Here is a 23,136-nt window from a genome sequence, read left to right as displayed (position 1 = left end):
CTTAGGCCCCGCCTGTCTCTGGGCCTCGCCTGCTAAGCATATACAAACATATAAGATAACACATAACACATCAACTAAACATACTCTACTGTATTCCTGTTCTAAGGCCTCGCCTATCTTGGGCCCCGCCCCTGTCCTGCCACTAATGAGTCATGGAACCCCATCCAAGCTCCTGCTGTTAGTGAGATACGGGCCCCCGCCCACTCCTATCTCGGGCCTCGCCCCTGCTCTGCTACTAGTGAGATACGGAACCCCATCCATACTCTGCTAGTGGTAAGATACGGGACGTCGCCCACACTCACCTCCCTACCCGTCACATACAAGACTCACATCTCACAATTTCACTTAGCATTCTAAGTTTAAGTATAGAAATCCTACAAATTCCTAGTTCGCTTAAACTAAGGCTCTGATACCAACTGTGACATCCCCAAAACCACGGCCAGAAAAGACCGGTTTAATTTATGCTTTTAAAATGATTTCAGAGTAATCCTTTGATTAAAAGAGTTGCGGAATTTGTTCCCAAAACTAAATATGATAAAATAAGATTTACCAAAGCATTTCATAAAGAAATGTATTTTCATTATATAACAAAACTCGGGATGTCATGTTCCGATAAACAGACCAAAAGCATAAACATTACAATACAGACCTTACAACAGTTATATAAAACAACAGGTCTATAATCCAAAAATAACTTAACAAGTCATCCAACTTATGCTCTGGCGCCACTACCTGTAATACAAAGAAAACTGAGTGGGTCAGGCTTGGGAGCCTGATGAGCATATAGGGTTTTCAACCCACAATAAATAATTATATTTAATTCCACCAACCAACAATAACCCAATTACCCATTCCCGTTATTCTCACTTTACGTCCCTAAGACAACTAACATAAGGGACCTAGTCTAAGACTATTTCATCGGGGCGACAACACATGCTTCGAGGGTTCCTCAGCAATATAAGTCAAATAAGGCAACCATGAGGGGGATGGAGTACAGCGAATGAACACCCAAGTTCATTAACACCTATAGGTGGCGAACCTGCTAACGTTCCACAGAACTGTCTAGAAAAGTCTGTGGTCGTCATCTAAACTCCGCTAGATGACTAAATAAAAAACAACATCGAGGCCTCTCATCTTTTTATCACAAGACAACTATCTACCCATGTTCTACCCAACATTTTACTAAATAAAATATACATTTTTATACATAGTTTAAAACCTGTATAGTATGTTCATTCAAAACACATTCCAGAAAAAAGATGAGACACATAAACATAACACGTATTTCATAGAGAATAAACCATATATATGAGATTAGAAGATAACATCGATACACTCACATAACACATATACTTAGTACGTTAAATCGATACTTGTATAAAATCGTGCATTTGAAAGAGATTATGTACCCCCTTCAAATCAACACCAATATATAAACACATAACACATATTTCATAGTAAATACTTCGTATTTATGTATTAGAAGAAAGTAACTACACACTCACTTGATCAGAAGATGATCGGACAGCACTACGGCTTGTAGAAGTAGTATTCTTGGGTGAAATCGGGATCACTTCACACACCGGGCTTCTTGCGGGCAGAGCTTCGGCTCGGAAACTCTTTTCTTCTCGGGATCTTCGGGCTTCGGGACTTGCTTCGGGTCTCGGGATGATACCGGGGCTTCTGGAGTACTTCTTTGCATGTAAATCGAGGTAATATGGGTGAGAGAGAAGAGATTTGGCAACCACAAACGGCTGCCCCTTCAAATCTATTTATAAGGCTGTTTTCTCATTTTCCACGTCGTGGGCACTTCTCCCACGTCGTGGGCTTGAACGTCATTGCATGCGTCATCGTCCGCTTGATCTGTCAGGCTCCGGAAGGCGTCAGAAGCCCTGCCACGTCGTGGCCACTGTTGCCACGTCGTGGTCTCTGACAGTTTTGGGGTTTCGCGCCCCGAACTTCAGAAATTCATAACTTTCGCATACGAACTCCGTTTTCGACGTTCTTTATATTGACGCGTAGGTGAGATTATGCTCTACAACTCTCGTTTAGACTCCGTCGGCTAATTTTGACTTTATTTTTATTATATTATTTTTAGTAGGCCGAGACTGGAAAACTCCGTTAGAAATTCATAATTTCTTCGTCCGACGTCCGTTTTCGTCTGTCTTTTTACCGTTGGACTACTATCGACGAGATCTTCGATTCTCGTTTAGATTGTTTCGGCTATAAACCGCTCGATCTCAAATCGAGTATTCGGGCTGCATACCGCTAAGTCGAAACTTCGGAAAATCATAACTTCCTCATACGAAGTCAGATTTGGGCGTTCTTTTTATGCACGCTCTCGGTTTAACGAACTCTACAACTTCCGTTTAGATCACTAAGGCTAGATATAGCTCTATCTTAAATTCATATTTTACGTCATTCAACGTCGTGCCGGCTCTGTCGCGACAGATCATAACTTCTTCGTTATAACTCGGATTTCGACATTCTTTATATATTCGGAAACCTCGTTTCAACTACTACAACATTATCCATAGATATCGGCTTTATCTAACATTTCATTTTGACGTTTATTTTCATACTTAATTCAATTAAGACACACAATTAAGCACAAAACACATAATACTCAAACATTTCATCATTAATACTTCAAAAGAATTACAAAGGTTAACCTAGACTATTACATCAACAATAATGCCTAGCCTGGAAACGCGGGCGTTACATCTGGACCCAAACATCTCATAACCATGCAAAGCTCCTGCCTTTTTACTTCCCTACATGGCCTTTTGAGCTAAAAAGGCCAAAATATTGTTCTATTGCTTGCATAGGGACTCCTATGGCATAAAGCTTGCACCTTTATGCCATTACACACCTCAATGGTTCCAGATCTGAGAATATAAACCTTTGGGACGTCCATTCATCACAAGCAAAGATACTTGGACCAAAAACCCTCATAAAGTGACAAAGAAGAGATCTATCAAGTCAAAGGTCAAGATGGAAACTTGATTACCAGAAAGTGATGAGATTAGCACGCAATCCTTGGATCCACAACCGACTCCCTGAACCTTCAAGCTTCTTATTCTTCTTCTAGCCTTCAAGAACACATAAAACACTCAAGGATGGCTCACACACTCTAAAAAGGCTCTAGGGTTTCGTGGGTGAGGGTTGGGGGTTTGGGGGCTGAAGATGAGGCTGAGGGGATGAGAATATGATGCTTAAATAGGGCACCAAGTCCCGAATTTAGGGTTTCCCAAACCCAGACCAACTCACCGAGTTGGTCCCCCGACTCGTCGAGTCGGCCACTTAATCCGTGACTCAAAACCCGTTCCGACTCGTCGAGTTCTTCCTGGACTCGACGAGTTGACTTCTTGACTTAGGGTTTTTCCTTTCCATTCTTGATCTCCTGGATTCTGGGTGTTACACGTTAGAATCGGTAATTTGATACATGATACTATTGACATGACACGGGCATGATATGAGTTTTTTCGTGTATGGGTTTTCGTGTTGACATGAATTCTATATTTGTGTTTCGTGTCTTACACAAGAAAAACATGAATTTACATGTTTAAACACGTATAAGACACAAATTAAATTTGTATGATACACGACACTTATAAACACACAACACGTATAAACTCGAATCAAATGAATGTTTTCCTAGCTTAAAAATTGTATTAGACAATGCGTGTACTATTTCATGTAAATATGTGTTTTCGTATAATGATCAAATACTAAAATAATACTTTTATTGCTTCTTGAATATTTTTACAGGAGAAAACTCACAACAAGAAAACCTAAGTTACTATCTCTTACAATATACACGCTGTAAATTGTAAAACCTAAAAATGGACTCTAGAACAGTTTAGTTTAGAGAAGAGTATGGGTGTTAATTGTTGACATGACACAAAATGAAATTGGGACGAAATGTTTGTGTCAAGTGTAAAAACACGATGTCGTGTTCGTGTTCAAAATTTGACACAAAATTAACACGATTTAGCACTTATTTGTCGTGTTTTTCATTTTATGTATGATTAAATATTAATTAAATAAACTAATTGTTATATTATGTTATCTGTGTCGTGTCGTGTCGTATTTTTCATTTTTTAATTGGTTCGTTTTCGTGTTAGTTAAAAATGATGGGTCTTATACAAAAGAACATCATATGTGCTCATGCAAACCCTAAATCTTGGATCTAGGTTTCTCTATTGTACATGCAATTCATCCAAGACTTGAATAACCTAATCTAGCATACTACAAAACTTTAGATCTACATAAATATTAGAATATGAATGTTACCTTTCAAGTAGTTGCAAGAATCTTGAGTCTTCAAAGCTTATGAGAACAAGCACCTCAAATGCGATGCATCTAATGGCTTACAAACACCAAGGCAAGAGGATGAAGTATAAGAGAAGGAAATGAGGGGCTGAAATCGACTCTAGGACTCTAAGGGATCAAGTGGCCGATTTTCCTAGCCCTAGGGGTCTATTTATACTTTGAACTTCTAGGGTTTCAGTCAAAACCCTAATGGACAGCTTAGGGCTTAAGCAATCCAAGGAACCTTCTGGAATAAGGCCTCCTTCAAGATGGGCTCCATCTTGAATTTCGTCCATGCCCTATTCCATAAGGCTTCTCAGCCCAAAACTCAATTATCTTATAATTGCAGTCCAGTCCCCTATATTTAATTAATCTCTTTTAGCCACCCCATTAATTCTTAATTAAATCATGACTAATATTAATTAAATAACACGACTTCTCTTTTAATATATTATTTCCATAATATATTAATAAACCATAATATCCTCTCTCTCCATAAATCACCCTGTCAAGTTGCTTTGGTGAAGGCAACCCACAAGGACCACGCAGAACCGGGTCAAGTACATACCAAATATAGTTATGGACTTAGACACTAGTCCAACAAAAAAAATACGACATCGTGTCATGTCGTTTTCATGTTATATAAAACATTTTCGTGTCGTGTCATGTCAGACAAAAACACGACACGATGGCTCGATTTGCCACCCCTAGAGAAGAGGAAGGAATCATAGACAAACCCTCATTATTTTTCTCATTTGCTGCCCATCTATTACATATATAGTGTATATCACCACTAATTAATATATACAACTTTCTAAGTGTGACATTTGTGTACTTGGCACATTTACAGAATCAGTCCTTGCAGTTCTCATATTCACAAATAAGCTTGGCGTGTTCCACATCTTTACATATCAACCTTGAACTTTCCACTTTGACAATCAACATGCTCCAACAACTATTCATTAGCTGCAATCTATCGATCAGTTCACTTATCCTTGCAAGGAATACAACACATTCCTAAACTATCTTTCCATTAACAAGATTGTGTAGATAGATCGATCATCTTTCAACATATAACATGGTTAAAAACATGAATAATCATGTGGTGTCATGTGTTACACATATTAGTTACGTGTTGTGTTTGTGTTGTTACCCAAAATATGTTTTATAATTCGTGATGTGTTTGTATTTTACAAATTCATGCCATATAAATAATGAATATGGGCTGCCTAATTATCCATTGCAGCGTAGTTTTGAGTCTTAAGAGGATGGGTCTCATCTGTGGCATGACTAATGGTTCGTTTGAGAGGGTCTTTGTGATTGCTTTTAAAACAACTTTTTGCTTTTAACTTTTCCAAAAAGTTAAAAAAGATCCAAAAGATGTTTGGATATTGAAAAAGATCTTTTAAAATGACTTTTTGTATAGAAGGAAAAAAGAGTGTTTCAAAAGTCACAAATCCTGTCTTTTTGTGACTTTTGGGAATTTTTAACCTGAAAATTTAACTTTTATCCTAAAAGCAAATATAAACACTTTTTAAAGATTTTTTCTTGAAAAAAGTCACTAGCCAAAAAGTCCACTTTCAACCTTAAAAAGTTTTCCCAAACACCCCCTGATAATGAGCTGACCGGTCCGGTCAACAATTTTGGCTGACTCGGTCCGCGTCAGCTGGTTTGATAAAGCCTAAAAGTGACTAACTCTGTTGGCAATAGCTGACCTGACTTCTTACTCGGCCTGCCTAAAAAATGTTGCTAACCGAAACAAAGAGGTGATAATCTCTTTGCCCTCTTTGCTTTCACGCTAGTTTCTTCCTCGATCGCTAAACAATAACTCACCCATGCCACTCCATCCTCCGCTCAGCCACACCGTGCTCCTCCACCTTCACCGGCGTCCGATGACCCACCATTTCCACCGCAACAAGCAGGTCCGGTGAATCTCATACATCAAGTCGATTTCTCCAAATTGTTTCCCACATCCCACTTCGTCCACAGGCACAACTCGACAACAACTTCTTTGATTTCGATTACAGATATCCCAGACAGCTTCTTTGATTTCGATTAATGGGTAAGAATCTTGATTTCTTGTATTTTTTATCTTTGAATTCGATTATAGTTGTAAAATTCGATTGGTTCCATTGGTTCGATTTGAAGCTTTAAAATTATGGGTTCGTTATATTGCTTAGAAGTTTTTTTTAATATGTTTGAATTAAAACTTTGAAAAAATATAGGTTCCTTTTATCGGTTTGAAGCTTCAAGTAATATTCATGTTTGATAAATTGACAACGAATCAATTGACAATAGCCTCAAAATCACCTTGGATTTCATCTGTCCACCAAGTGTTCGATCACTTGCCTGAGTGAGTCTTGTGGTCTTGATTATCAGAGAAGAAAAACAAAGCTGCAAATGAAGAAATAGCATCTCTATCAGGCACACACTTGCTTATGGTTAGAGAGAGAGTGAGTCCATACCGAAAAACATAGAGAGAGAGAGATGGAAGACGATGCAAGGCACAACAAGGAAGTCCAATCTGATTGTGTAATCATTTCTATATGTATATTGATTATCTATACATGCTTCTTAAGAATTACAAGTTTCATAGTTGCAGTGGAACTCTTAAGAATTACAAGTTTCATAGTTGCAGTGGAACTTTTGGTCTTGTTAACATATGATAGAGTTTGACTAACACAAATTTTGTTCCATACTTTTAGATAGTTTTTTATTTTAAAACATGATGATAACTCTGGATTGATAATGAAGAAAAGTTAACTGCCTAAATTTGCAACTTGGTTTTGGTTTGTTTGTTGTATCACTAAATTGATTCATTTGTTTGTTGTAAATAGCTAAGGGAAATCACTGAATTGATTCATTGTTTATTTTAAGTAGCTAAGGGAAATCACTAAATTGATTTTCATTTGTTTGTTGTATCACAAACTCCGATCAAAGTTCATTGCTTTTTCTGAATCAAGAATAAATTTCGTTGTTATTTTTTGGCGCTATATAAAGTTTTCCATCAAGGGGTAATATGGTCATTTATTATCATTCATCATAGTCAGTTAGAGATATAATCAAACAACATGGTTATAGACTCAGTCAAAAGTTCCAACTCAATCAACAACTATCAAACGACCTCTAAATAAAGTCTATAAGCAGTCTAGAGTATGTTATGCACCCCTCCGAGCCACCCTGATTATTGAAACCTTTAATGCGCAGAGATTCACTCTCAGAATTTTTCCCTATGGTGACTTTATTCTTTGTCTTGTCAACAGTTGGGCCACTCAAGTGATTGTCATATGATATAGGGAAATAAAGTAGATTTATTCATTTATAAAACCATTGGAAGTCTCTTTTATAATGATTAGAGGGTAAAGGTGGATACGCTTTCAGTTATAAACCCGACTTTTAACTTGGGACAAAATAAGGAAAAAAAACTAGATTTATTTATTTAAAGATGACATATTAGAGTCTTAAATATTTGAAAAGAAAAAGAAAAGAAACCGACCAAAAGGAGACTTATAGCTAGTTTTGTGAAAAAAGACAAATCAAATCCATATTTTGGATGGGTCTTCATTCGAAGAGGTTCATATGTCCGAGAGATGTGTTGAAAATACAGGGATACTTTGTGGACGCCTAAAGAAATTCAACGGATCAACTTTGGCCTTGATTCGAATCAACTTCTTGAAATTGTCCCTCTTCCAGTACCTCTCACCCCAAACACTTGCTTCTTTGTAATTAGCACTTCCAACACCCAAATCCAAATCATTGTAGTTGACATATGCCTCTCTTGGGTTCTTTGACACATAAGGCGTCATCAACTCATCCAAGCTTTGCAACCATGCTATCCTTTTGAGCGATGTAGGGGTCGTATCTGAAGTTTGATCTTGAAAATTGACAGTCTTGAGAATTTGTAACAAGACTCCAGCTCTATGAGGATATGGAATTTCCGTCTCTGAGAAATCAGCCATCCTTCCACCAAAAGGATTAATCATAAGTTGCCCTGATTCGTCATTTTCCATAAGTTTTCTCCAAATCTTTCTCAACCCGTTTATGGGGATCGGTGTCCGGACGTAGTCTGATTTAGTTTTGTCGTTCAGCTTGGCTATGGCTGATCGGTTCAAGAGAGTCTCGATGGGGGCGGAGCTTGGCAAGCCCCAAAACACAAGGGTCGACTGGATGCTTCTTACTTCTTCACAAATCTCTCCTGTAACACCGAGCTCCGGAAACTTTTTGTTCAACAATGGAAGCAATGTGTTGATGCTGCCTTGATAAATTCCTTCGAACATAATTCGAACGGTTTTCTTGGTAGTGTTGCCGATATATTCACCGAACACCTGTGTTCTCATGTGTAAATTTCTATCAATAGCTGGTATGACGGTTTGATATTTATGGAAGAGTTCTGTTGCCCCTTGTTCCAAAGTTTTATTCAGTATAAAGACGGTTACTTTTTCTGGAACAGGAACCAACCTCAGCTTCCATGCAAGAACAATTCCGAAACTGGAAACACCACCTCCTCGAATAGCCCAAAAAAAATCTTCACCCATCGTCTTCCTGTTGAGAATATTTCCATTGACATCCATGAAGCGAACATCAATAACATTATCAGCAGCACTACCGTATTTCCTCAACAGGTTTCCATAGCCACCACCGCCCATGTAACCACCAACACCCACCGTGGGGCAAACACCTGCCGGAAAATACAAGGTGTCGGTTTTCTGAGAAATAGCGTAATAGACTGCACCAAGTGCAGCGCCAGCCTGGACCCATGCAGTACTGTTTGCTACATCCACTTCTATAGACCTCATTTTAGTGAAATCAAGCATCACAAATGGAACATCAGCGGTGTAGGAGAGACCCTCGTAGTCATGGCCCCCGCTCCTCATCCTGAGCTCGTAGCCATGTTTCTTGGCGCAGTGTAAAGATGTTTGGACAAGGGTTTCGTCCACAGGTGTCACGATGACAGATGGTTTAGGAGTGGAAGGTTTAAGGAACTTAGTGTTTTGCACATGCACTTGCCAAGTGGGTAAGAAAGAAGCATTGCCAGAGGTAAAAATGTGTTCGGAGATGGATGTCAAGTTGTTGGAGTAGGATCGTATGCAGCTTAAGAAATCTTCAGGACCTGGTGTAACATCAAGAATGGAAGATATTGCTGCCCATGAAACAGAAAATGATAGAATAAGAACGAAGAAGAAGACAGGAGAGTTTAGTTGAGACTTCTTCATGTTTTGGTGAGTTTGATTTTATCGCCCTTGTGTCTTTATATAGGGTAGAGTACAAAGAGGTGACTGCAAGTGGGGTTGTCAAACAGGTGAATGCACATGGGCTGGAAAACCACTGGAAGTAAGATGGTGATCAACAATGATTTGATTTCATGAAGCCGCCGGTGTGTTGAATTAGCAAATTGGTGCAAGGGTTTTGGATTTTATTTGCCTCTCTTTTTCGTACACAATTATGAATTACCATCGATGATATTCGATTGCATGAAATATAGTTGACAAGTTTGAAGGAAAAAGCCAGAGAGGCATCAAATTAAGGCCAAAGGGTGTAGGGACATTATCGCATGTAGGGACGGTATCTTAAGAAAAATCAAAATGAAGTGAAAATGGCTTAAATAAGGTAAAAAGAAATTAAAAGACGAAATAGCGGATACTTTTGGTCATGCTTTTCTCGTATAGTCGTATAGGATAGCATGTTGTGATGACAGATAACCAACTAATAAGAACATTTAAAACATTAATTAAAATAAAATTAAAATTTACAAAACATGAGCTAATTCGTAATTGTAGAAATTGTGAAACCTAAAACCATAGACTATGAAAGCTAACTTTAAATGTCGCAAAACTTCCTTGACATGTGTTTCAGTTGTACCAAATGTAAAATATTTTTATCAACCTTAGATCCTGATTTGTTGTGAGATCATTTTTAACCCCATACCTATCACTGAAAACCCCTAAAAAGTTGCCTCACATAACTGACATAAGAGTTGCAGAATGTTCATAAGTTGTGAAATGTCCCTACAAGCGGAAATAAGCAAAACCAACTTTCTATGTATGTAAAGAATACTAACGTAAAGGAACTCATGTGGTTTGAAGTCATTTGGTGTCCACTGTCCACAAGGTGTGCAAATGAGATTTCGAAATGTCTTTATTTTGGTAAATTTGTTATAGTATATATGTGTCAAAAAGTTAATCAAATTTGGAATACACCATCTTATTCAGGTATTTTAGTAGCCTAACTTATGATCTTTATAAAAAAAATGTTCACAATAGTTTTAAAATCATTTACTGTTGCATACTATAAGTTCTATTCACCTTTAAACAAATCTGAAATTGTCTATGAGTCGATGACCACTTGACCACTACCATGGCGGCTAAACACAAAGGTCCACGTAGGTTACAATTATAGTATTATTTTATAGTTTTTATTAAAATAAATATTAGTTAAGTATACTATTTATAATATAATAATAAAGAAAACAAAATAATTATAGGGTAAGGAAAATAGTTCGTAGGGGTGGACTTGTAATAGATTCCTCCTACCGGTAAGGGAAGTGATAATGTTACCCTACTTTTGCAAATTGGACAACGATTGAATGTATCTAAAAGTTTTGGATGTTTTCTATTCGCATAACACTCAATTATTTGATGGGATAATTTGAAATTTGAATTGAGCTACATGTTTTAAACATATCTTTTAAACACACATGCAAATAAGACTTTTTTGTTTAATTTTGTAGTTTGATGACAACAATAGAAAACTACCCATTTCTGTTCATGTTTTGATTTGATATCTAGTTTGGAGGCCTGGTGCGGTTTAACAAAAAAAATAGGCCCTAAAGTTTGAAGGATCCTAAAATTTAAGCAAAAAATTATAAACTTTAATTTTCCATTGCATATATATAAAATTAATATTAAATTCAAAATAATATATAAAAAAGAAATTGGCTTCTACTTGAAAAGAGCCCTCCTCCTAATATTTCTTCTTGGAATCTTGGTTCTATATGTGAAACTCAAGCTATAAAGGGTATGAAAACTGTAAAGAAAACAACAAAAACTTATTAAATAGAAAATCAGAAATTTTTCAACAACATATTAGAAATTTATCGGATAGCAAATCAGAAAAAGATCAAAAATAGATCGGAAACGAATAAAGGGTACATTATGATTTTCGTCACTTTAAATCAGCAAGAAAGAGTATCAAAACTGTATAAAAAAACAAACTAGATATCAAATCAAAACATGAACAGAAAGACAGAAACGAAACAAAAACTGATTTACATCATAAAACTTAATCAGAAACAAAACATAAACTGATGTGCTCATTCAAGAGAAAAGAAAAAAAATACTTGATTTGCTTGTACCTTCAAAACTCAAAATTCGACTTCCTGAATGCCTATCCCTCTGATTTTCAAAACTGATGTGCTCAATGTTCTTGTTCCTCTGATTTACAAAACTCAATTCTTGTTCTTTCAGAAATTAGAAATAAAAAAATCAAGCAGAAGAAAAAGAAAGAACACATGAAGAGAGGAGTGAAGAACATGAAACGAAAGTCCACAAGTCCAAAAATTAGAAATACTTTAATCCCTATCTTTTGTCCTTCTCCTTCTGATTTCGAAACCACAAGTCCACAACACGAAATCTGATTTTCGAGAAGAGAGAGATGAAGACCGAGTTTTCTGATTTTTGAGAAAGATTGTAGGATCGTTTGTGTTTTGAAACTTTGTTTCAAAAATCAGAATTTCGTGAAGAATATGAAAGAAGAAGATTGTGCATAGCTTTGCAGATTTAAGCAAACAATACAGTTGCACTTTTAATATCTGCTCCATGTGTAAGCAAAGAAGAAAGAAAAAGATGGTTCATAGCTTTGCAGAAATCGAAGCGTATTTCTTTTCCCGAAATTTTCTCTTTTTTCCCGCTCCTTCTTGCGTAGTTACTGATGTGCAGGAGGTGATAAGTTAACCTAATGTTTATTTGTTTTGGGCCAACTGAACCTTGGTTAACATAAAAGCTATAAAGATTGTGGGCCCTCCGATTTTTTGGGCCCTGTTCTTCAACACCTTTTGAACTTGGCAAGGGCCGGCCCTATATATTATATGGACAAGATACACGTTCAAATTGAATTTACCAAATGACCAAACGGGTTAATTGGGTTGGGTATTGGTTAGCCCGAATAATCTGATGGGCTATTGGGCTTAATTGGGTTGGAACATTGGGTGTTCGTTACATTAATTAGAAAAACATCCGACTCAAGAACAAGAAGCACTACACTAGTTGTCATTTGAATGTTAAAGTGGGTAAATGTGTATTACACACATCAGATGTGATTTTCATACTCATATGTTACGTGATTGTAGAGGATATTTAATTTAAGGATAAAATTACTGAAAAAATAATAAAGTCACATCATATATTTGAAGATATTCGGGAACATAATAGACCCATTTTTTAAAATAAATCAAACTTAGTGTAATCGTATTCGTAAATATGTTTTTATTAAAGAAAATTAATAAAAACAAAAAAGCAATTGACGAAGTTTCTGCCACATAGGCAATCCGCGTGAATTTGAATTTGAGCATTAAGTTAAAATTTCACCCTTGAAATATTGGCGGCACTTGTGGCGCTAAATTCCTGAAAATTTCCCCTCTTCTTAAACCCTTTCCCCCCACATTCTCCATCAGCAACTTCTCCCTCTTTCCCTCACTCATACACACACAAAATTAACCTTCGAGCAATCTTCCATGGCGGGTACCGGTGATGCTTCCTCAAAATCAATCAACGTAGCCCGAGGCAGAAAGAGAGTCGAAGTGGAGACTACTTCCACTACCCTCAAACGAGCAAAAAATGGCAGCGCATTCACCCGATGGTATTGTTATCGTCATTCCTTGTATTGCTTATGCTGTTAAAGTTCAATATCATCTTATTTATTTGCAACACTTGCTATAAAGTCGAACGCTCATATCAATTTCGGTTGAAATGCGTTACATCTATATGATCTATGCCGATTTCGAAATTGGAAGCTAAAAACTTTCTGGTTTTGTGTAGTAGTTAGCGTTTTGTTTGGTAATATTGATTTGTAAGTTATGAAATTAATTTAATGAACTTGTATTATACAGTGAAGCGTGCAACAAGGATGTAGCTGTGGCGTTGATTAGCATGCACGATTGCGGTCTTGATGCCAAAATCAAAATGAATTTGGGTATAGTGTTTCAACACGATAATTTGGATTAAATCATCTCTGATTCTTAGTTAAACATTCATTTACACCTTTTATTGTTGATCACAGAGGCACAGGTGGCTGAAACTGCTAGTGATCCAGTTGCTAAGAAACCTGCAGAGAAGTACGTAATTTGTGGCTTTTCGCCGTCTGTGATTAGTATAGGGATATTTGCTTTACTCTCATTTTTGGTTGTTTATTTATGTTGAACGATTTTTGTGTGTAGAAAAAGGCTAGTGAAAGTTGGAGACAAGAGAGTGAAGAAAGAAAAGAAAGTGAGGGATCCAACCAAGCCTAAAAGGCCACCCACTGCATTCTTTCTCTTCATGTAATGCCATGATTACTCTCGAAATTTCATGATAGTTTTTTATTCTATTTTACATGGTATTGATGCAGACAAATGCTTGTTGTGTAGGGATGAATTCAGGGTAACATACAAGGCAGCAAACCCTGATAACAAAAAAATTGCGAATGTATACTTTTTTACCTTATGAACACATCTAGTTGAATCATTTTTAGCTTCATAAATTGGACTATTTGGTTAACATTTTTGTTTCTCTTTTCAATTACAGGTTGCAAAGGAAGGAGGTGAGAAGTGGAAGTCTATGACAGAAGAAGTGAGTTGCAAATTTCACACAATTCTCTTTCTGTTATGTCTAATTTGCTCGTTTGTTGAATAGTATCTAGTGAGTTATTGTTCTCCAAATCCTGATGATTATTTTCAGGAAAAGAAGCCTTTTACTACTAAGGCTGCTGAACTTAAAGAAGAATACCAAAAGGCTTTGGAAGCTCCAAATGACGCTGAAAATGAAAATGAGAAAGCTGTAAGTACTTCATGGGTTTTTTTGGTTGTGTGTATTCATGATTTGTAGTGATCATAAATGGCTAATGTGATGTGTACCTTTTGATTTACAGGAAGGAGAAACAATTGAAGATGATGAAGAAGAAGAAGCTTCTCCAGAAAAAGAGGAAGTTGTTGCTGATGATGACTAGAATAGTACAGATTTTGATTTTGGCCACTTGTTTATGAATCTTGTATGCTGAATGGTTCATGATGAATAGAATAGAATTTGATTTTGGGTACTTTTTGTTTATCTTTGATTACCTATGGTGCTATATATCTTTTGTTGTTTTGACCAAAAACATCTGTTGATGTCATAAACTATCAATTGCTAACCGGATTTTTAATAGACACTAATTAATTATAAAGTTCCTATTTCATATTTGGCTTTTTTACATTTAACTTGCCACAAGTCATTTTTTTTAGGCTATGAAACTAACAAAGGTGTAAATGACATTGGTACTATTTTTTTTTTACATTGGACAATGACATTAATAAATCTTTCTTATTACAAGAACAAAATATATTAATAGAAATTGACTGTTTTAGGTAAGAAAATATAGGCTATCTCCATCCATAACCAAATTCAATACTATATATTAAAAAACTAATATGTTGTTTTTTTCACATATACACAATGTCACAACCTAACTAAACCTAAATTTTCACTTCCATTAACAACCTATTAAATAAGTATTATTTATGATTTTTTTTAATTCCAAAAATGTCTTAACATAGCAAATGTTTCTTTTGTAACAATGTTTTTAGATGCAAAAGTTGTATCTTTAATAATCTCTATCAGTGATTGTTTGCTCCTGTTGATCCATGTTGATTTTTTTTTTATGATTTCAACTTCATCATCTCTACTAAGCCTGGTTACATGAAGTTCTGTAACAATTTCATTAGAAACCTTACATCTTCATTTTCTTTTAGCTCCATCTCTACATGTTGAGCTTCCCTCAGAATGTCTTTCTGGCTTATTCTAGAATTGAATATGGAAATATATCAATATTATAGTCTATTATATGGAAAAGAATTATAATTTTTGATCATATTTTTATATTACACGATCTTAGGAGATAAGAACTCATCTAATTAGATATGGTTCTCTAAGTTTCTAAATGTAAATTTTATTGAAAAACTAAATCTTTTATTTTATTGCTTAAACACGTGGACAAAACAACTAATAGAAAAACAACTCCATAGTGTTTGAGATAGAATCATGTTCGATGGGTTTTTGAGACCTTTTGTTGTTTATTTACTTTTTACCCAACCGGCACATCATATATTCATGAATAGGGTAGTCTTAGATCATCTTCCAGCGTATTCTATTATTAAAATAAAAAATAAAGTTAATATTGATTGATCTCCAACTTTATTTTATTTTTCATAAAAAAATTAATATAACTTTTTCTATGAGTCTTAAGTTTTATATAAAAATCTTTTACTTTAAAAGGTTTTTAAAAAATTGTCCAAAATATTTTTGGTACAACTTTAATATTTGTTTTAATAAATAAATATAAACAACCAATAGGTTTTATTAAATAAATCATAATTTCTTTTTTGATATATTGATGTCATTTGGAAGCATCAGGTGATTAGCACCAAGCTAGGTAATGAGTTCAAACAAAGCCTCAATGTTAACCAAAATTGACTCATTTAGCTCCAAGGTGACTTTGTGAGATTAGAATCCATCAACCTAAAATGACTGTTTGTTTATATATCTCACTTTTGTCTAACTTTGACCCATTAGGGGGTGCGACCCCTTTGACCTTACCATTCTTCATGTGCAAGATCAAACTAGTATTATACAATGATACACTATGTACCATTTGAATCGGATAAAATCATAGTCTAAAATTACTTCATCACTTGTGTAAATTTCATTACTCAAAATGCTAGGTGACACTAAAATCATGAATCCTCTCCCATTTGAGTGTAATCCATGAATATACACAACTTACAACAAACAAACCAAAAACTTGTATATCAATGAAAATGTCACATCGATTGAATTTTCATTTTAGTATATTAGTCATTCATGATATTCGAGAATCAAGATTCCCTAAAGACAACATGCCAAACCATTGAATAAGTGAAGATAAAAAAATACACAAATTTTCAACATTAGTCTAGCATAAAACCCGACACTAATGTAAGTCACATGTCCCTATCCATTCATGACCATATGAAAGCCAAGTCTTGCTTTTTAAGCGCGATTGACTACACTCATAACCATACATGTAATTTATTTAAATCATGTACATGTCATACATCTTTCCAAAGAAATTATTAAGAAGATAACTCCAACCCAACATCACTTGCTGGCTGGAGCACATACATGTGTTCCAATCACTAAGAGTAAGATTTTCATATGGAATTCAACTTCTAATAATGTTGTATTTAAAGGAAACATGGTGTTAATGGATTTAGATGGAATTTGATGTAGGATTGTATGATTTAACATCTAAATGTTTTAAAAGTCATGTGTAACTACACAACTTTACATCAATATGCAAAGTTGTGCAATCTTGGCGAAATCTTCAAATCGTCCATGATCGTGGTTTTGACTAAGAACAAACATCAAGAAACATCAATTCATTTATCAAATAAAAAGGGATGATTACATAATAGAACTAACACTTGAAACACGAAATTGCCCTACTAATAACTAAAATATAAAAACCTCATGAATCCATTCTATGACCTCAAAATCACCAGGGTTATTCATTTAATTCATGACATAAAATGTACGCTAGCAACACCATGAAGATTTAGAGCACACGTAATCGTCACGAGATGCAAGCAGAGTGGTTGATGTGGCGCATCGGTACCGGTCGGAGCACCGCCCTACCCTCTTGTTACCGAAAAAAGAAGCCGTTAACATGGTGTACACATGGCTTTCCTGACCGTTAGCCTCTAACGACTATATTTTCAAGCCCTTTTTTTAGAAAAAAATCCCTATAAATATCCTTTAAAACTTCTCATTTTCACACCATTTTTTACACAAATTTCTTAAAATATACCCGTTAAACCTATATTTTCAAGTGTTAACACAATATTTCTGCCACCATAAGAATCAAGACAGAATGGCTAAGTTCACAAGATCCACCACCTGTTGATCCATTGTAATTGTAACACCTCGTATTTCCATATCAGGAATTAGCATAAAGTAAAGACATTATTTGCACTAATATCATGTCCAAAAGAGTTAGGTCCATATAACATAATATTTACATGACATAGTCTAATTCATGGGTTACAAAAACATAAAAATCCATAGTAGCATTAGGAATAAGAAAGTCACTATTGTTCAAAATAAATTTCAATAGTGTTCTTCTATGCTAATCCCAGTCATCTATGTCCTTCAAAAAGTATTTGACCTAGGATAAGTCCATATTACTTCACTCCGGAACCTGGAACACGTCATAAAATGTGATATGTGAGACAACATTATCACATGAGTACATGGGGTTAATGCATTTCAAAAGCATTAGTACACTTGCTAACTATTAAACCTTTAATAACCAAAATACTTTATTCTTGAAGTAATATTTATACAATATAAGTGACTAAGTGTTATGCTAACTTTTAATCACAATGAATGTCAATAAAACGATAAACACTGGTTTGGTTCTACCCGTGGACCTGAAGGTACATTGATGGTAGAATATATCATTCGTCAATTTGGTACTTCGCTACCAAGGTTGCCACCTTGTCAAGTTCCATTAAATAGACATGTACTTTGAGGGTAGAACATATGTAACACCTGTTTTACAGGATAGATCGGTTGAGGGCTGATTAAAAGTAAGGTTTTTAGGAAAAACTTTGTGTCACGACGTGGTGAATGGAGCACCACGAAGTGGCATGCTAATTGCATGAACACGCATCTCGTCTGAGTGACACGACGTGACAACATATTGGTCACGACGTGGCAGCTCCTTGAATGTAAAACCCTAATTTTGGGGTTTGTGCCCCCATTTAAGGGAAGTGACGGCTAGGGTTTGCGCACCCTCAGCCATCATCATCTCCCTTTCACACTTAAGGAAACCCTAGCCTCCATTTTGACATTTAAGAGCTTTTGGTGTTTTGATGTAGAAGAAGGATGTCACACCCCCGAACCAGACGGCGGAAACGTCCGGGGGTTGAGTGACTTCAACTTGTAATATCATCACAGTGAATATAAATGAAACATGACAAACACCATCATCATACATACCAAATACAACCATCATTGTTTACATCAAGTATTGTATTAAATATTATATGCCCAAATAGTTAATGTATGATGATACAAAATATGACAATTTCCATATGTTCCTGTCGACCTTTCAGCTTAACGATTTCCTGAGAATACAAGTTAATTTGAAAACGTCAACACATATAATGTTGGTGAGTTCATAAGCATGTTTGAGTAAAATGTTTTCTATTACTTTGTAAACACCAGAAAATCCGATATTTTCTGAAAAACGATTTGAAATGTTTGTGTCCGATCTTGTATTAATGCATGTGTGTTAATGTTTGAAAATGTATAAAGTGAATGGTCCCAGACAATCCGATATTGTCTATTTATAAAACGTTGTGGTCTTATCAGTGTATGTTTCCATGTTACCAAACTGTAAATGTATTCCGTAAATTTTTATAATGGAGTTAAATTTCTTTGTGAGTCGCTATAACCATACTTGATAATGACTAATCCGCCCGTCATTACGTTTTTCAGACGCCGACTTGTTTAAGGTAAAGTTTGTCATCCTAGACTGGCCTAGTCTAACTGTAGCGAACCGCTCAGGTGTGGGGTGTCAATCCCGTATAGATCTATACACAAACTCTCGCTCTCCCTCTAGGAGACTCTGGTTATAACTACAGGCTACGGTTGTACACTAGATAGGTGTCAAGCGAAATGTCTCACACAAGCCTTAACTAAATTTACGCGAATATGGAATTTCATAGTATATATTGTTTCCATGAATGTATTTAGTTTTCAAGGCCCAACGAGTATGTACGTGAATGTACAAAGTCACAAGCATGTAAATGGACTACAAGGGCCCAAATAAACATGTAAGGTAAGTTCTAGGCCCAACATCATGTAAAAAGGACAACTAAGGCCCATTAAACATGTATTGTATATTCCAGGCCCAATAAGCATGCAAAAGGACAACTAAGGCCCATTAAGCATGTAATGTAGATTTCAGGCCCAACAAGCATGCAAAAGGACAACTAAGGCCCACTAAGCATGTAATGTATATTCCAGCCCCAATAAGCATGCAAAAGGACAACTAAGGCCCACTAAGCATGTAATGTATATTCCAGGCCCAAATAAAGTGAGTTTAACGTGTTAGACTTGTTTGTTATTGTAATGACCGTTCTTGTTTAATCCTTTTCCAAAATGACATAAAAAGGCCACTTTTGTAATATTGACATTTTTGGTCCATTAGACTAAAAATTTACAATTTAGGCATATGTTTGGTAAAATTGACTTTTTAGGTCCCTTAAGACCAAAAGTTTACATTTAAGGCTAGATTCAAATAAAATAACATTTTTAACCAACTTTTGTCAGAAATATCATTTTCGGCCCAAATGCATAGAATTTATCCTCTTTGGCCCAAGTTTGATAAATTTATCATTTTCAACCCTTATAACCGAAATATAACATTTTTGGCTCAACTTTGTTTAAAATGACACTCAAGCCCACAAAAGTCCAAAATTTTACAAACTTAGCCCAAAAGCCGTGAAAGCCCAATATGAGGCCCATTTGTGAAAATTTACACTTTTAGCCCTTTTAAAATCATAAATACCATAAAGATCCATATTTATTCAAAATAAATCCTTTTTGGTCCCTTCAAAACCGTGAGTTATATAATAACTTCACTTTTTTTTTGTTATTTTTGGCCCTCTTATGCGACTTTCTTAGTTTTAAACAACCTTGTAATGTTTTAAACCTTTTCTTTGCATAATAAGTTGTATCAAGTGTTATGTTCCACAAATATCATCATATTTTAGCATATTTTCGAGTTCATGAAGTTTATAACACATAATCACAACATATATCATGAAAAACACACAAAATCATGCATATACACATAGATCTACACAAAACAACTTGTATTCTCCCCCAAAACATAGTAAAAACCGAAAATAGGGGGTATGAACTCACATTGGGGTTGATGGATCGGTTTTGGAAGAAGATTGGAGGAGTTTTCGGCCCTAACAAGCTCCCTTGAGTAGATCTCGAACTTATGAGGTTTCTAAGGAACATGGATCATGAAATGAAGTGTTAAGAGAAGTAAGTTTAACAAGAACATGAAGTTAAACCCCTTGAGTGGAAGTAGCTTACCAAGATGAGTGGATTTTTGAATGAAGTGTTCTTCGACACACACTCTAGCACACACGAATTCTTGGAAGGAAATGAGAGATTTCTTGAGAGTTATTAGTGAAGTTTAGAAGTGAAAGTGAAGTTTGAAATGGAGATGAAGGTGGCCTAAAATAAGAAGGAGGAAAGAAGAGAGAAGAGTGAGGTGAGAAGAGATGTGTAACATCCCGTTTAAAATAGATTAATTAATGATAAACCCGGGACCCTGAGAAGTAATTATTGTTATTATTTAATATTATAAAAATCCAAAACCAAAAAAATATTTAGTTGGGAGTTGGTTTCGGGAAGCCAAATGACAAGATTTGAATCTCCAGGGGTTAAAGTGAAATTTTTGGACTTGATATGTAAGAGTTTTCAGAAGGAGGGGTTGAAATGGTAAATTATGGATTAGTTTTGAAAGAAATGATACAAGGAGGGACTGTTTTGTTATTATGGGATAAGTTCAAAAGAATCGGGGTATAAAACCATTGCTACTCTTTCAAACCCTAAACCTAGTTAGCCGTCACCTTAACATCCAGCCGCCCCCCTCTCCCTCCTATCTCCGGCGCCACCATCCTTCAGACCCGACTCCTTCCTGTTCCGATCAACCGAGGTCGCCGGCGGACCTCTGCTGTGGACGAAGACGCTGTGAGCGAGCCCCGCTGGATTGCGCCGCTGCCACCACTCCATTCTCCTCGTGTTTCCGACCACCGAGCCGCCGCTGTGCCAACCTGTTGATGACGAATACCACCTTTGGACATCATGAAAGCGGGAGATCGGAAGGAACTCGCCCCGGAGCGTCGTTGGTGCTATTTCCGGTGGAAGCCACCACCCTCTTTGCGTCTTCTCCTCCGCCGCCTTATCTTCTTCCAACTCCAGCCGCCGGACGTCGTTCGTAACCAGGGAAAAACCTCAGGGGCCGCCGATGTGGTCATGGGAGGACCGACCGAATTGCTGTTGATGGGATTCGTCCTTATGGTCACCACCATGCGACTGCCGTCACCGTGAACCACTAGATGGGTGGTGGTGTCACTGTTTCGGGCTCGAGTGTGTGTGCGTCATTGAATGTGTTCCAGTCAAGGTCGAGTACGGTGTTTTGTTTGGCCAGAAACCATGGAAGACCACCATGGCTGCCAACCATGGTGGTTATCGCCGCGTTATCCATTCTGCCACCACCAGCCGCCGCGTGGTGGTGGCTGCGTTCGTGTTTTGTGTGTGTGTGTGTGTTTATTAGTGTGCGTGTGTGTTATTAGTGTGTGTGTTTTGGATTGTATTGTAATTTGTAACCAATCAGAATAGTAACAAATCTGTCACCACCACCGTTAGGTGGTGGTTGCCGCCTCCTGCCGCCACCGGCCGTCGTGTCGGGTGGCGGTGTGCTTTGCCTTGTTGTGTTGATTCGTTTGGGATGCATGAAACCCTAATGGGCCCAATGGATCCCTAATGGGCCCAAGGAAACCCTAATTAACCTAATAAAACCCTAATGGGCCCAATGAGGCCCAAAGTGACCTAAAAGCCCAACCATTTGATTAATGGGCTAGTATTGGGTTGGAAACCCTAATTAGGGTTTGGAAAACCCTAATGCCATGAAACCCTAATTTTTGGGAATTGATCGGGACACACATGGGAATTATTTAATAACTTGAAATATTAAATAATAATCATTGGCAAATTAACCTAAGTCAATATTAGACTTATTGGATTAAGTCCTTAATGGGTTAAGTAAGAAACACTTAACCCTAATCATCATTTCATGTGAAAACCCCTAATTTTGGGATTATGGGCTTGGACTTACCGGGACCCACATTTGGGCCATTGGAATGGAATTGTGTATTAAGCCCAATCACACCATATGAATTATTTAGTAAAGTGAGAGACTTAATGGATTAAGTTCTTAATGGGTTAAGTGAGAAACACTTAACCCTGGTTGTCATTTTATGTGAAACCCTAATTTCACTTGGGCCTTGAGTTGGGCCTTCCTATAGGGTTCTGGCGATTGGACTATTAGTGGGCCATCCAAGAACAAGTTAATGGATCAAAGTAATTAGATGGGCTTTAGGATAAGGCCCATATGAGGACTTGGGCCCAATTTGGAAAGTTGGGCCATGGATGGGCCATAATTGGACCTTTATGATTATGTGATATTGGGCCATGGGAATTGGACTCGAATGATTGGATGGGCCTTAAGGAAAGACCATGTAGAGGTCTGGGCCCAATTTGGAAAATTAGGCCATATGTTGGGCCTTGGCCCATTACTTGACTTTTGGGCTTTTGGAGTGTGAGTTGGACTTTGAGCTTGGAACCCAATTATTAATTGGGTATTGTTTGATGTTGAAAGTTCGGGAATCTGTCGACCAGCAGCTGGAGTTTATTTCGCGGGACTTCAGCAGTGACAGGTGAGTTCTCCTCACTATATCAACAGGGTCTA

General features: G+C 36.6%; 1 protein-coding gene and 1 pseudogene across 1 annotated transcript; one reads left to right on the top strand and one right to left on the bottom strand.

The window, feature by feature from the left end:
• Positions 1-7,889: 7,889 nt before the first annotated feature.
• Positions 7,890-9,527, bottom strand: LOC145163630 (tetrahydroberberine oxidase pseudogene; annotated as a pseudogene).
• Positions 9,528-12,962: 3,435 nt separating this feature from the next.
• Positions 12,963-14,601, top strand: HMGB6 (high-mobility group box 6). The gene is made up of 8 exons (XM_079081545.1): positions 12,963-13,167; positions 13,418-13,500; positions 13,588-13,642; positions 13,745-13,846; positions 13,934-13,991; positions 14,091-14,135; positions 14,244-14,342; positions 14,434-14,601. The coding sequence occupies exons 1-8, from the start codon at positions 13,043-13,045 to the stop codon at positions 14,509-14,511; spliced, it is 645 nt and encodes a 214-aa protein (XP_078937671.1). The 5' UTR covers positions 12,963-13,042; the 3' UTR covers positions 14,512-14,601.
• Positions 14,602-23,136: the final 8,535 nt, after the last annotated feature.

This window comes from Lactuca virosa, chromosome 3, assembly GCF_052849685.1.
Source record: "Lactuca virosa cultivar CGN04683 chromosome 3, Lactuca_virosa_CGN04683_v6, whole genome shotgun sequence".
NCBI classification, from domain to species: domain Eukaryota; kingdom Viridiplantae; phylum Streptophyta; class Magnoliopsida; order Asterales; family Asteraceae; genus Lactuca; species Lactuca virosa.
Note: the sequence above shows the minus strand (reverse complement) of the source record. Positions and strands in the feature narration are given on the sequence as shown.